At 35.3% G+C, this 12243-nt stretch overlaps 1 protein-coding gene across 1 annotated transcript in view; it reads right to left on the minus strand.

Moving 5' to 3' along the window:
* Positions 1-686: 686 nt before the first annotated feature.
* LOC128215137 (regulating synaptic membrane exocytosis protein 2-like) overlaps positions 687-12243 on the minus strand; it is a 72495-nt gene continuing 60938 nt past the window's right edge. Inside the window, exons 13-25 of the mRNA XM_052921856.1 lie at positions 12047-12132; positions 11161-11342; positions 8653-8746; positions 7852-8015; positions 7243-7439; positions 6747-6815; positions 5743-5835; positions 4667-4795; positions 3708-3807; positions 3387-3481; positions 2890-3003; positions 2433-2575; positions 687-2141 (exon numbers count right to left, since the gene is read on the minus strand). Of these exons, the coding sequence (XP_052777816.1) occupies positions 1962-2141; positions 2433-2575; positions 2890-3003; positions 3387-3481; positions 3708-3807; positions 4667-4795; positions 5743-5835; positions 6747-6815; positions 7243-7439; positions 7852-8015; positions 8653-8746; positions 11161-11342; positions 12047-12132 (1646 nt within the window). The 3' untranslated portion in view covers positions 687-1961. The remainder of the gene's footprint in view (positions 2142-2432; positions 2576-2889; positions 3004-3386; positions 3482-3707; positions 3808-4666; positions 4796-5742; positions 5836-6746; positions 6816-7242; positions 7440-7851; positions 8016-8652; positions 8747-11160; positions 11343-12046; positions 12133-12243) is intronic.

Genomic DNA, 12243 nt, shown 5'->3' on the forward strand with positions numbered 1-12243 from the left:
CTATATGTATTAAGATATATGAATATTTCTTTCATCTCGCAGTGTAAAGTTAATTGATATAAACCCGATAGTGGCTTTGGACGTTTAGACTATTTGTAGTGAGCGGAACACATTTCCATTTTCTTCGTAATTACCTATAATTATATTTTCCCTTCACCAAGATTTATTTTAGATTATTCTACATCCTATCAAATTCAAATTAACGTTGCAATCTTATGCACATATCTAGATAAAGTGGTATTTTAATTCGCACTATTTTAAACCGCTTAACACCATACGTCCCATTGTGCAACCCCGCATTAATTCTTTTAACACGTCATGTAAAAAAGTAGATCAGACGATACATGATTTCGATGTGCGGTGCTTTGTCCGTAGGCCGCAAATATACAGCCCAAAACGTATGTTGTTACACCAATAATTCAACAACAACAACATTGATTGTCTTAATTTATTTGATTATGTTTCGTTTATGACAAAATTTAAAAAGAAATAACAATGTCAAATTTACATTTAAATAATAAAACATAATAATGATAATGGTTGTGAACGTATGAAATATACAAAACAGTTTATAGTTTCAATACTTAAAAAGCATATTTTATTAGGTATAACAGTATATTCAATATGAACATATTTTCAAAAAACAAAACAAAGCATTGTTCATAAATATCTTTGGTTAATGAGAAATCGTTATCACAACAAAAAGTAAAAGGGTGAAAATAGGGAATTGATTTGGCTCATCAACACATAATTGTATATTTAATCATTAACTATCCATAAAGTAAACAATTCATCATATGAAATCGTTCAACTACCTATGACTAGAAAACATCTCGCGTAACATTTCCAAAAGAAACGTAGACATATTTGAGCAATATATGTATTATAAGTAAATTGAACATAAATATGGAATGTTACCAATTAATATTTTGTATAGCATGTCTGCCATTGATTAAAAACATCATGAAAGACAAGATTTAACTACCACTCTAAGTATTCAAATTGTTACCAACAAAACTAAGTGGTACTTTGTTAGAATAATCTCTTTTTATGTATATCTGTTACACGTGCACGTTGTTAATCTTGGTGTGAAGCTTGTAGGTAACACAAACTATTAGATATGATAGTCCTTCAAATAGTCCCTTTATGTTTTACCAATCATCTATCAAAAAGGTAATACTTAAATATTTAGTAGTTTGATAACATGGTTATAATTTCACTGATTCAGTAAAATATTGATTGTCAGCTACACAAACTATGAGTTATTAATGTTGAAATTTTGGACAATGAGTTTCTTTGAATTTAAACCATTTCTGGATTCAAATATTAAAGATAATAACGACAACCATCCGAAAGTTTACATTAGAAAGTAAATTATGTTGTTTTTGTGGTTGTTTTTAACAGAAGAATGTAAACAAAACTATAACATGCATCTTTGGTTAAAGCCAGTCCGTTAAAGTAGCTGTTTGACTTATGATATTAAACAGCATAATAAAGGCCGATCATCCAATATAAAAAGAAATTCAGTTTGCAGATATTAATAAACGTAATATCCGTCGGTTATCCGACAATTGAAGAAAATAGACCAGTTATTCGACGTCATTAAAACGTCAATCAGTTGGCAGTAAGCAGCTGTACGTAAGAAGAACGCTTATCAAATTTCATGACATTAGTTCAGTCATCTGATATAAAGTTAAAATACCATTTATCCGATTTCAGTTAAACATTGACCAGTTATCCGAGTTCTGATGAAACCCGGTCGACAAGTTAACTGATAATAGTCAGTCAAGTGAAAGTCTCCGACCAATCGTCCGGTAGAAGGTAAAATTCAACCAGTTGTCTGATTTTATTGAAAGCTAGTAAGAGAACCGTTACAATATGCACATATGGGTGCAGTCAAGAAGTTATCAACGTTGTCTTGTATTTTAGACACAAGGTTTAGCATTTATCTCCCTAATATATCATGAAAAGGCCGGCCAGTAGTTGAGAGACTCCATGCTGCCCATTTCGGCAGCCCCCACTGGAAATAGTTTGTACCAGGCCATTGTATGTTGGCTCAGGTCCAGATTGTCAAGCTTGACCACTGCTTCACCTAGGCACTGTTTCTTGTCAAAGGCCTTTTGTTTATCCCATACGTTTACCTGAAAATTCACAGATTTAAAGCAAATGTTGCATATAATAACATTAATATATACATGTATGTACTTCTATTTCTTCATGTCTTAAGCAATCTGACAAGATTACAAATTTAGATTTAATATTGAAAGTTTCCTATGCGTATGTTATCTGTTTGACCTCCGCATTCATAAAACGCGCGTTATAATGAATGTATTCTTGTGTTCTAAACCGAACGGTGGGTTTGAAATGGGTAATTTTTAATTTGCCAAATGAGTTTCGAATGTGTTTATCAATGTTAGTAAAAAGGGGATTACTTTTATACATCTGCCGTGTATATTGCAGGCGGAGTACTTGATTGTCTTCCTAAACATAGGGTCAAAGTTCGCCCTGACTGTCTGTGTCTTCTTTTTCTGCACAGTTTTTGAACCCTCAACCAGATAGGTCTTCACATATGTATCTGCAAATCAAATGAATATCTTAATACTTAATCAAGTGTTTATATATAGGCGAAAAAAGTTTAATTTGCCAAGACAGTTGTATACAGGTATATACCTTGGAGCCTAATGCAAAAAAAAATCATTACTTCACGTAAATGTTGTTTTATATCGATTTTTTACATACGAGTTTATAATTCATTACTTATTTTGTAGTGTTATAAATTTAAATAAATATACTTAATCAATAAACAAAAGAATATAGATAAAGAATTTACAAATCACAAGCACAGACTTTACGAACACACAGCTAATGTTATACTGATGTTTGATATACCAGGTGGATTACTTAGCCCGCTCTTTTTAAGTCCCCGAACGACGACAATATCTATCTCGAGCTGACCCTTCGACACCATGAAACCCATCTTAATGTCGCCACAAACGCTCGTTTCTGCAATATATATATAACCATTGAATTTATTGTAAACATGATTTGGCAAATGTGTAGACATTCAAGCATGAACGTAAAGTCAATAACTATACCTTGAACATAATGTGTTTTTGTACAGGGAATAGTAAATATATACAGAAACAAAGTTACGAAAAAAATCTGAACAATAAACAAGAAGTACGTGAGCACTGGTAAACCTTTACTTCGATCTTCTTTACAGAAATTGTTCACTGTTTTACATGACTCTTTAATTGACAACATACTTTTTCAACTACAGCAGACTTACGACATTTTGAAATATTGGCAACCTGATCTTTATCTAGTAAAGAAATCAATGAAGGTGTACTCAGTAAATATATATCATTAGTGTTGATCTGGCTCACCGAAGGAAGGTTTTGGCGCCACCTGTCCGGGACCCAAAAGAGAAGTGATATCATCCCCTTCAGGGGCGGGGCGGTCTGGACTCGGGCTCTTCTTACTGGAACACAAATATATTTTTTTTATTTTGATAAACGCCTTTTATATAAATATTTTATATTTTTTGTCTTTTCATTCGGTTGGTTTGTTAATAGTTCATTATATAGTGAAAGCCCAAATGATGAATGAAAAAAGCAGCAACGTTAACGTTGTTATGGGTTTTTTTAAATTATATCATGTACACCACTGTGTAATTCCGACGATCTCCGGTATGTTCGGCTACGTACCAGTCTTTGTCAGAATCATCATCCTCGTCATTGTAGAACACCCCGGAGCTGGAGGCCTTATTGAGAGGATGGGGAGGTGCTAGTAGCTCGTAAGTGTCAGCTGAAACAAACATTTATTCGTCCGGGTCAAGGATGTTCTACGCAAGGCCAATAACATAACGAAAAATTCTTTGATCAATAAGTAGCTTGTTTAAGATAGTATTATGGATTTGATGTATGCCATTGTGTTTAGTATGTGGTGTGTCTCTCTTTCAGTATATGTAAGCCATAGCCTTGTGTCACTATACACAGTCTTTGTTAATTTATTTTGGCAACTCAGACTTTCCCTTTTGTTTCGCTTGTATCATAAATAGAGAAGACAGATATATTTTGATATAATTGTTTCCTTTCCATGTGAACATATCAACATACCACCTGCAATAATACAATGAACACCACATGGGCAAGCCAAGTATTCAAGCAATCAAAAATATTTCCTCTTAACAGGCACAAGGCAAAAGTCCAAACCCGTTTTAACACGTATTTATAACACTGTTATTGATTTATTACGTCATTTTAGGATCGGAAATTCCGGTTAAGATGTATTTACTTTCGTTAGAACTACAAACAGTACATTAAAACAAATCCAAATTACATCAAATACAGGAATAGTACGATACGACACTTTTCTTACGACCCGTATAACTATTTGCTTGACGACTGTGCGGTCTCGAATAATACGCGTACACACGACTTTAAAAACCATATTTGATGTAGGGTGTTAGAAACGCTACCTATCATAATATCCACTTTTTATAAGAATATCCTCCATGTATCTTGTTTTTGTTCGTTATTCGCTTGTGTCGAAGATCACACGTATTTAATTTCAAGCAAGAATCTTTCATATAACCGTTCGCTTCATTCTGAAAGTTCTAGAATCACAGACAACACCGACAAGGGTCAAAACACCAATGTCTTACCCTGTTTCGGTTGATTGACCTCGAATGACCTGCGGGGTTGTTGAGGCGAGGCGTTTGGCTTGAGAAGAGCGGAGTCCCGGACGTCTGCCGCGCTCTGACTCCGCAGGATGTGGCCTGGCTCGGAGGAATCTGAAGCACGTAGAATACAATCTGTTTACAAAACTAAGACATGCACTATGCAAACCGAATTGTAAGTAATTAAATACATACAAAACAATGTCCCTGCGTATCTTTAAATAGTGCTTAACAACTCTACTATATTTTTGTTCCACTACTACTTTTTAGCTCGACTATTCGAAGAATAGGTGGGCTATACTACTCGCCCCAGCGTCGGCGTCGGCGTCGGCGTCCGGTGAAAGTTTTAGGGTAAGTTGGGATTTTCACTTAAAACTCAAATACCATTCATTCAATTGATTTAATACTTCACACAGATGTTCAGAGCCATCACATAATGAGGTGAGATAACTCCATATTATCTTTTATACAAATTATGGCCCCTGATTGACTATGGAACTTAGGTTAAAGTTTTAGGGCAGATTGGGATATTGTTTAATAACTTTAACCCTTCATTCAATTGACTTAATACTTCACACACTTGTTCAGGACCATCACCCAATGCGGTTACATAACTCCATATCCTTAATACAAGTTATGGCCCCTGATTGACTTAGGTTAAAGTTTTAGGCAAGTAAAAGTTAAGGGCAAGTTGGGATTTTAATAAAAAAAACTTCTATACCGTTCATTAAATGCACTTAATAAAATTCAAAATTATTTACGACCATCTTACAACAAGAAACATAACTCCGTTCAAAGTCTTAAAAACATTTTCATAATGGGAAATCAAGTTATTTGAATGACTTGCGTCATTGTTTGGGCGGGCTGGTTGGAGGGCAGCATCAAAGTCACCTTATGTATCGAATAATTTTAGTTAGGTTTGACATAAAGAGACCAAACTTGGTATTATTACATCGTCATTGTATTCTAAGTCAAAGCGGCGTAGTCGAGCGCGCTGTCTTACGACGGCTCTTGTTTTATTATACTTTGTCTTTACCCAACGACACATAATTTAATCATACCAGAATCCCGTTTCTGTCGACGGTTTGTTGACATTCTTGCAACTGCTCCAATTTTTCGCTTCACAAGTGACGTCAAACTACTATTGATCTTAACTGGAAGTACAAGGAAATAAATAAACAAACTACTCATTATGAGACCAGTAAATGAAGTCCCAAAATGTTAATCTGATATACTTTAGTACTTATATTTGGCTGAGTTGTCCATACCTATATAATTATATCATGTCGAGTTGATATATCGGTTTTCCCACATCCATACACTCTTCTATCGAATTCCCACATACGCGTATGACTCACACAAATGCTATAGTACCTGATTTATTCATGAGTTACTCACACAAATGCTATAGTACCTGATTTACTCACGAGTTACTCACACAAATGCTATAGTACCTGATTTACTCACGAGTTACTCACACAAATGCTATAGTACCTGATTTACTCACGAGTTACTCACACAAATGCTATAGTACCTGATTTACTCACGAGTTACTCACACAAATGCTATAGTACCTGATTTACTCACGAGTTACTCACACAAATGCTATAGTACCTGATTTACTCATACTCATATTTACTTTGACCTTGTTACACTCAGTGCAACCAGATCATATTAACTTAAGTTCACTTTCGATTTATCAGTTATATGTGAGTGGGCAAAAACCTCATACTCGTGTATTACCTACACACATGCTATTTTTCTCTTATGTGCTCATATCATTATGTACTCTGATCCCTCTCTCTCATATCCCCCTGTCGAGTTCGGAAACTCGCATATTACCCAAACACGTGATAAGTTTCTCATATATGCTCACATCAGATTTTAATTTGGTCTTCTCATGCTCATATACTAGTTCTGTCGCGTTCTCGACTTTGCATTATACTCGTATGCATAGCAAATCTTATTATTGTATTCTCTAACCGTTGTTAACTCTGACAAGTTCACATCCATATGTTTCTGGTTCCATCTCACACTCAATATAAAATAACTCGGCTTTACTCACACTCATTGCTTGTCGGGGAATGCTGGGGTGAGGACTGGGCAGAGGACGAAAACTCCATCTTGTCTCGAGCTAAAATACAATGTTGTACTGTGAATATTTTTGTACACATCTCATAAGCTTAAATATATTGATACACATATTGATGTAACTATTGACAGAAATGGAAGACGAATAACTTCTAAACGATATTAAGGAAACGAATCTTTTACTACAGAAATGTGAAGATGATAGGCAATTATCTTATATTCACTTTTTTCTAAATTGATGATACTACGTTATAACGTTGCAATGAAACGACCAAAGTGTGCTAAATCATTCATAATATTTATTGCTTTATACCAAGTGAATCATGAATTGATTCGTGGATCGCAAGTCAAGGATCGCGATTCGAATCGGATCGCCTATTGTCTGGCAATACGCAGCCCTAGGTAAATGCGACTGCATATGTAAGATTATAAACTACGGAATTCTTAAAACGTCTGAAAAGAACACTGACATTTTGAGAGATGAGCTGGACTACGTTTCCCGTGTAACATGATTTCCTTCATTTTGTCGTATGCGGGTGTCCGCATGGACACGTGGCTTGTTGAAACAGAGGAACGCGGAGAGGGGTCCCTGCTGGGATAAATGCTCGACGTATCTATTGACGTTACGGGGCTGATAGCTGAGTCAGAGAGGGAGAAGGACTTCTTTCTGAAATTGTCAGAATAGTAGCATTTGATTCAAAGTACCAGAATTTGACCGAGTTGAAAAAGGTCTCATTCTTATGATAGTTTTTTGAGACGTTCTGGAAGGGAGAGTAAAAACAAATCATTCACGCGATGCAATGGTACATGTCTGGTGTCGGAGTATTGAGAAAAAGGGTGCAATGTGAAAAGGCCGACAAATGGACACGTTTAGGCATGTTCGTGAAATTACTTTGTTGATGTGGTTTGATGATACATTAAACAAATTAAAACTACAAGAACAAGGCCGGTAGTCTGATATTTGATCTTAGCAGCATTTTGTTAAATCGGGACAATTTCTGTGTTGTCTACCTTGTCTCTTTTATCATTGTAAAACTAATATATTATTTATGATCGTAAAACGTACTTTTTATACTAACCTGTATGGTAAAGGGGAGCTATTCTCATCATGGTCCTCGAGATTGTAGCAATTGACCGAGTTGTCTATCTTTGCTTCCGAGAGGTCAAGCAGCACCTCGCCCAGAAACTCGTCTTCAATTTCCCCGAAGTTCCAAAACGTCACCTCCATTGCAAGGCTACGTAACTGCAAATAAAGGTAAAATTTTAATGTGTTTATGATTTATATCATGCAATTATTGCATTTCCACTACGTCGTAAATTTAAAACGTTTGGTTATCCAATTTAAAATCAATTGCCGTCACATCTTGCCATTCGCATTGGCGAATAAAAATAGTTCAGTACAACGAAAGGGTTCTGCTAGCTGATAACTAAAATGTAAAATATATAACCAGAAATACAATATTCATACAGTTTTCTTTTTGCAGTTTGTATTTTGTCCTTAATTTCAACTGAAATCTGACATGAGAATAATATGCAATCTTTTCAAGGCCAAAAAAGGTATTTTTTCGGTAAAAATTTGTCATATTCTACACATCAAACCCAATCAAATGTTGCGACGACAATATCTGTTTACCAGGCATCCAAAACTGTACAGCGGATACCTTAGAGATAACACTGATATGAGAAATTACCGTTGGTTTAGATGCAATTTTTATCCTCATTGTTTCGTGGAAACCTCGCAAAATTGCCTTAATGAAAAATAAAAAATCAAAGCTTTTAACAGTAGATCGTATTGTGTTTTTATGCGCACGCTATTCAATGGCTTCAATGCGCTGATGAAATAATGTCGTAAAAGTAATGAAAATATGAGATGAAAGTACCTCGGCCTTTGAAATATTTGCAAAGACGAAAGTCTCATTCCAATGCGGGTCCTTTGTATGGTACTTTATTTCACTTTCCTTCGCTTCATACAGCCTGAAAAAAAACACAGTTCATACCATTTAATTTCCAATTGTCTAGACATAAGAATGTATTATAGTGTAAGTCTAGAGAAAGTAATTATTAAAATGGGGTCGGTGGAACATTAAACGGTTTCTGTTATTCATTATATGCTTTTCGGTAGTTTATAGAGATTTATCAGTGAAATAAAAATGTTATTTCACTGTTTCAAAAAGTGGATTAATATTTCACTGTTTTGAAATTTTAGTCCGCTCCAAATCAAATGCCAGCGCGCTCAAGGCTGGGACATAAAGTTCAACAACGTCATTTCCGAAATGACGTTACGTGCCCATACAATTTGGCCCGTTTCTCTGAAAAACTTCAATTTGCTGTCATTTAAAATCCTTTTGAGGCATATAATAAAAAAGAAATAATTGTTGGTTTCAGTGTTAGATCGCAATATAATTCACCAAAGTGAACACCAAAGTAAATACATCACGTGATGTAAACCTTTTGGTTCTCACTCGGTGAAATATATTACGATCTCACACTGAAGCAAACACTTATCCTCTATATATTCGTTGCTCAGGGGTCAAGCAGTCCAGAACATCTATACCAGTTCCGATGGCAATTTAGGAAAGAAAAAAAATGTGCATAAAACATCAAAACAACAACAAACAAACAAATGTAACAAACATATTCTTGATTTACATGACTTCGCGGTTGTATGCAAATCCTTTTTTTTAATACTTATTATTTCTCTGACGTTCTTTTATATAACAATTACATCTTAGTTATTCTTTTATAATGGGCATAATGTTCACAACTTTGTTGAAGTTAACAACGTTGTTAACGTCAACGTTTTTAACTTTAGATTATTATCTGCTGTGGAAGTTTAATGCATACACTTGTGGTATGCAGTTTTTCTAACAATATTTGAGAAATTCGTTTTAGCTGTACTTGTTTCATACAAATGTACGAATACATCAACTAGTTCACGTTTAAAAGTTATCAACGATGCCGTTTATCACGCTGTTACCTTATACAAAGTTCTGAAAAATCGGCGCTTCTTGATATTTCTCGGGAATAGCACTTAACAACAGAAGGAAGTGCCTTTTTAAATATCATAGATGCATGAACAAAAAAGGCAAATGGACTGTATGATTTACGAAGGACATGTCAACTCAAAAGACCTTAGGAATGAAGTTTTTCCCCAGCTGTACAATATTGTCTACATTTAAAAAAATACTAGTTGCAGCCCTATAACTACCTTCTTTGGCTGGTTTATGGATTTGCTAGACGAAACAAGATACCGTTTCTCATCCCCATATAGCTTTTGGTGACGTAAGCAGACACATAAAGTATACGTGAACTCGCTTGTTAAGACATACCATAACTATATGCCACACAAAATACGATTCCGTATAAAACGCTGTGGTTTAGCCATTTACCTGAGTTTAAAAAGTTAAAAAACAGTTGTTTTTTATCGTAAGACTAAATATTCCCCTTATTTCAGAAAGAAATGTGCGTTTCTTTAAAATATTTCAGTTATGGCATACACACCTTATTTTAATTATATGATGTTATTTCAATGTTTTTTTTTCTAGGAACGGTTTCCCGAGCTGAAATTTTTAATGACACCGATTGAATAGCAAATATTTACTTTCTGGGGATAAAAGCGGAACGAAACAGACTAAATAAACTCTTAGGAATCTAATCTACCATATCACACAGCAGCAAAGTCGACAATTCGTGAGATAATGCCGACTATTACTGAGACGGTCGTTACCCGAAGAGCGCTATACCCTACCATAAGATATCACAATACTTTATCCCGTGTTTACACTACGGTGGTAAACGTTGACGATGGTGGCGTTTTTCAGTAGATATAAATGCATGTTATTCTTCCATTTTACCCCACATTTCATTTCACTAGACCAGTTCGCGATGACAAGTAACGGCGGTGCTACCCGCTCTTGCCAAATGCGAACAATATTCTCTTAATCAAAGCGCATGAAAACTATTCTATACTTATCCGCTGTTTTGACGAATATGTTACATGACACAAAAAAGACAAATCATAGATAAAATATAATGTTAAGGACAAAAAAATTTTTTGTTTGTTTAGGGTAACCTTCCCAAAATTATTTTTTTTCAAAATCTGTCGTAAGTTTAGAGTGTTTTCTTGCACATGGCAGTCTTTCCTACATTACTGTCTATGCCTGACTTTGTTTTATCATATAAACAATAATTCTGATTAAAATCTGCATTTATCCGCCCTTCGTTAAGTCTCTATTCGCTAACGAATTATTTTTTTGCTCAGAAACGGAAAAAAAATAGTTAGGGTCTGGGCACTTTGATAGATAGGGTCAGGTTACCCGAAACAGACATATATATTTTTAGGCCTAATCGAATAGTAGATGCATCTACCTTCCCTTTCCCTTACATACCCCCTGTTGGGAAGCAGATGTAATAACACCACCACGCTTGGGGGACGGCGATCGTGATTGCTCTCCGAGGTAATGGCTTGAGCCCGTAGCAGAACCACCAGTAGACACTGACATGTGTCGTCGTAGTCCAGCTGTAGCCAAACCTGACCACTGATCTTCCGTACTGTTCGCTTGATCTCAACCTAAACGGAAGCGAAGATAGTACATATTATATCATACGTATGGTTTTAACATACCTACTCTGGAAATGAGCATTCAAACTGTAATCGACGATAAATGTGGGCGTCAATTTATGCATACACAACAAACACATGAAGTATAGAAACGCCAAAACATAGCATTCGAAAACAACCTCGGATGTATGTGGACGGTTTACATACTTCGATAAATCGATATGTTTGAGTACGCTGCAAGTAGATCGCGTAATAATTTATTTTAGCAGTTAAACTTAATGACTATACTCTTGGGAATCTGAATTATGTTTGCAATAATACATCTCACTGGCAATCAATTTAAACTTAGATCAATAAATACAAGCTAAAACATTACATTTAGTTAATGATATAATTAAAAAAAAATACGGACTACTTCTAATGGTGTACCGGCATACATCTGAGGTGGTTTTCGATAAAAATGGCCGAGGATTTCCGAATGAAAACACCGCAAAGAGACCACAAACTCACCGAAATAGCCTTATCGATCAATGATGGCATTACCGCCTTCAAACGGCCAATCACACACGAGTTCGCTGATATACGAGTCTACTAGGGGCTAAAATTAGTTTGTATGGCAAAAAACTGGCACTATATTTATGTGTTTTTTTTTTCAATAATTAACAGTCCTAAACTGTGTTTTCTCTAAAAAGAATGTTTAAACAAATACCGACCGGTGTCTTTGGAAGCATCCTTCGCTTAGGCCTGCCAAAGAACAGGTCTCTTGGTGGTGTGCATTCTCCGCCGGAAGGGAGTGTATCTGGGAAAAGCCGTAAATAAAATATATAACCAACTACCGTCTAGTAGAAAAGTGGTGTAGGAAAGAAGAAAATGATTTTCTCGATAATTGCTCCACCTTTCTTCGATATGA

This window comes from Mya arenaria, chromosome 13 (assembly GCF_026914265.1).
Source record: "Mya arenaria isolate MELC-2E11 chromosome 13, ASM2691426v1".
Classification (NCBI taxonomy): domain Eukaryota; kingdom Metazoa; phylum Mollusca; class Bivalvia; order Myida; family Myidae; genus Mya; species Mya arenaria.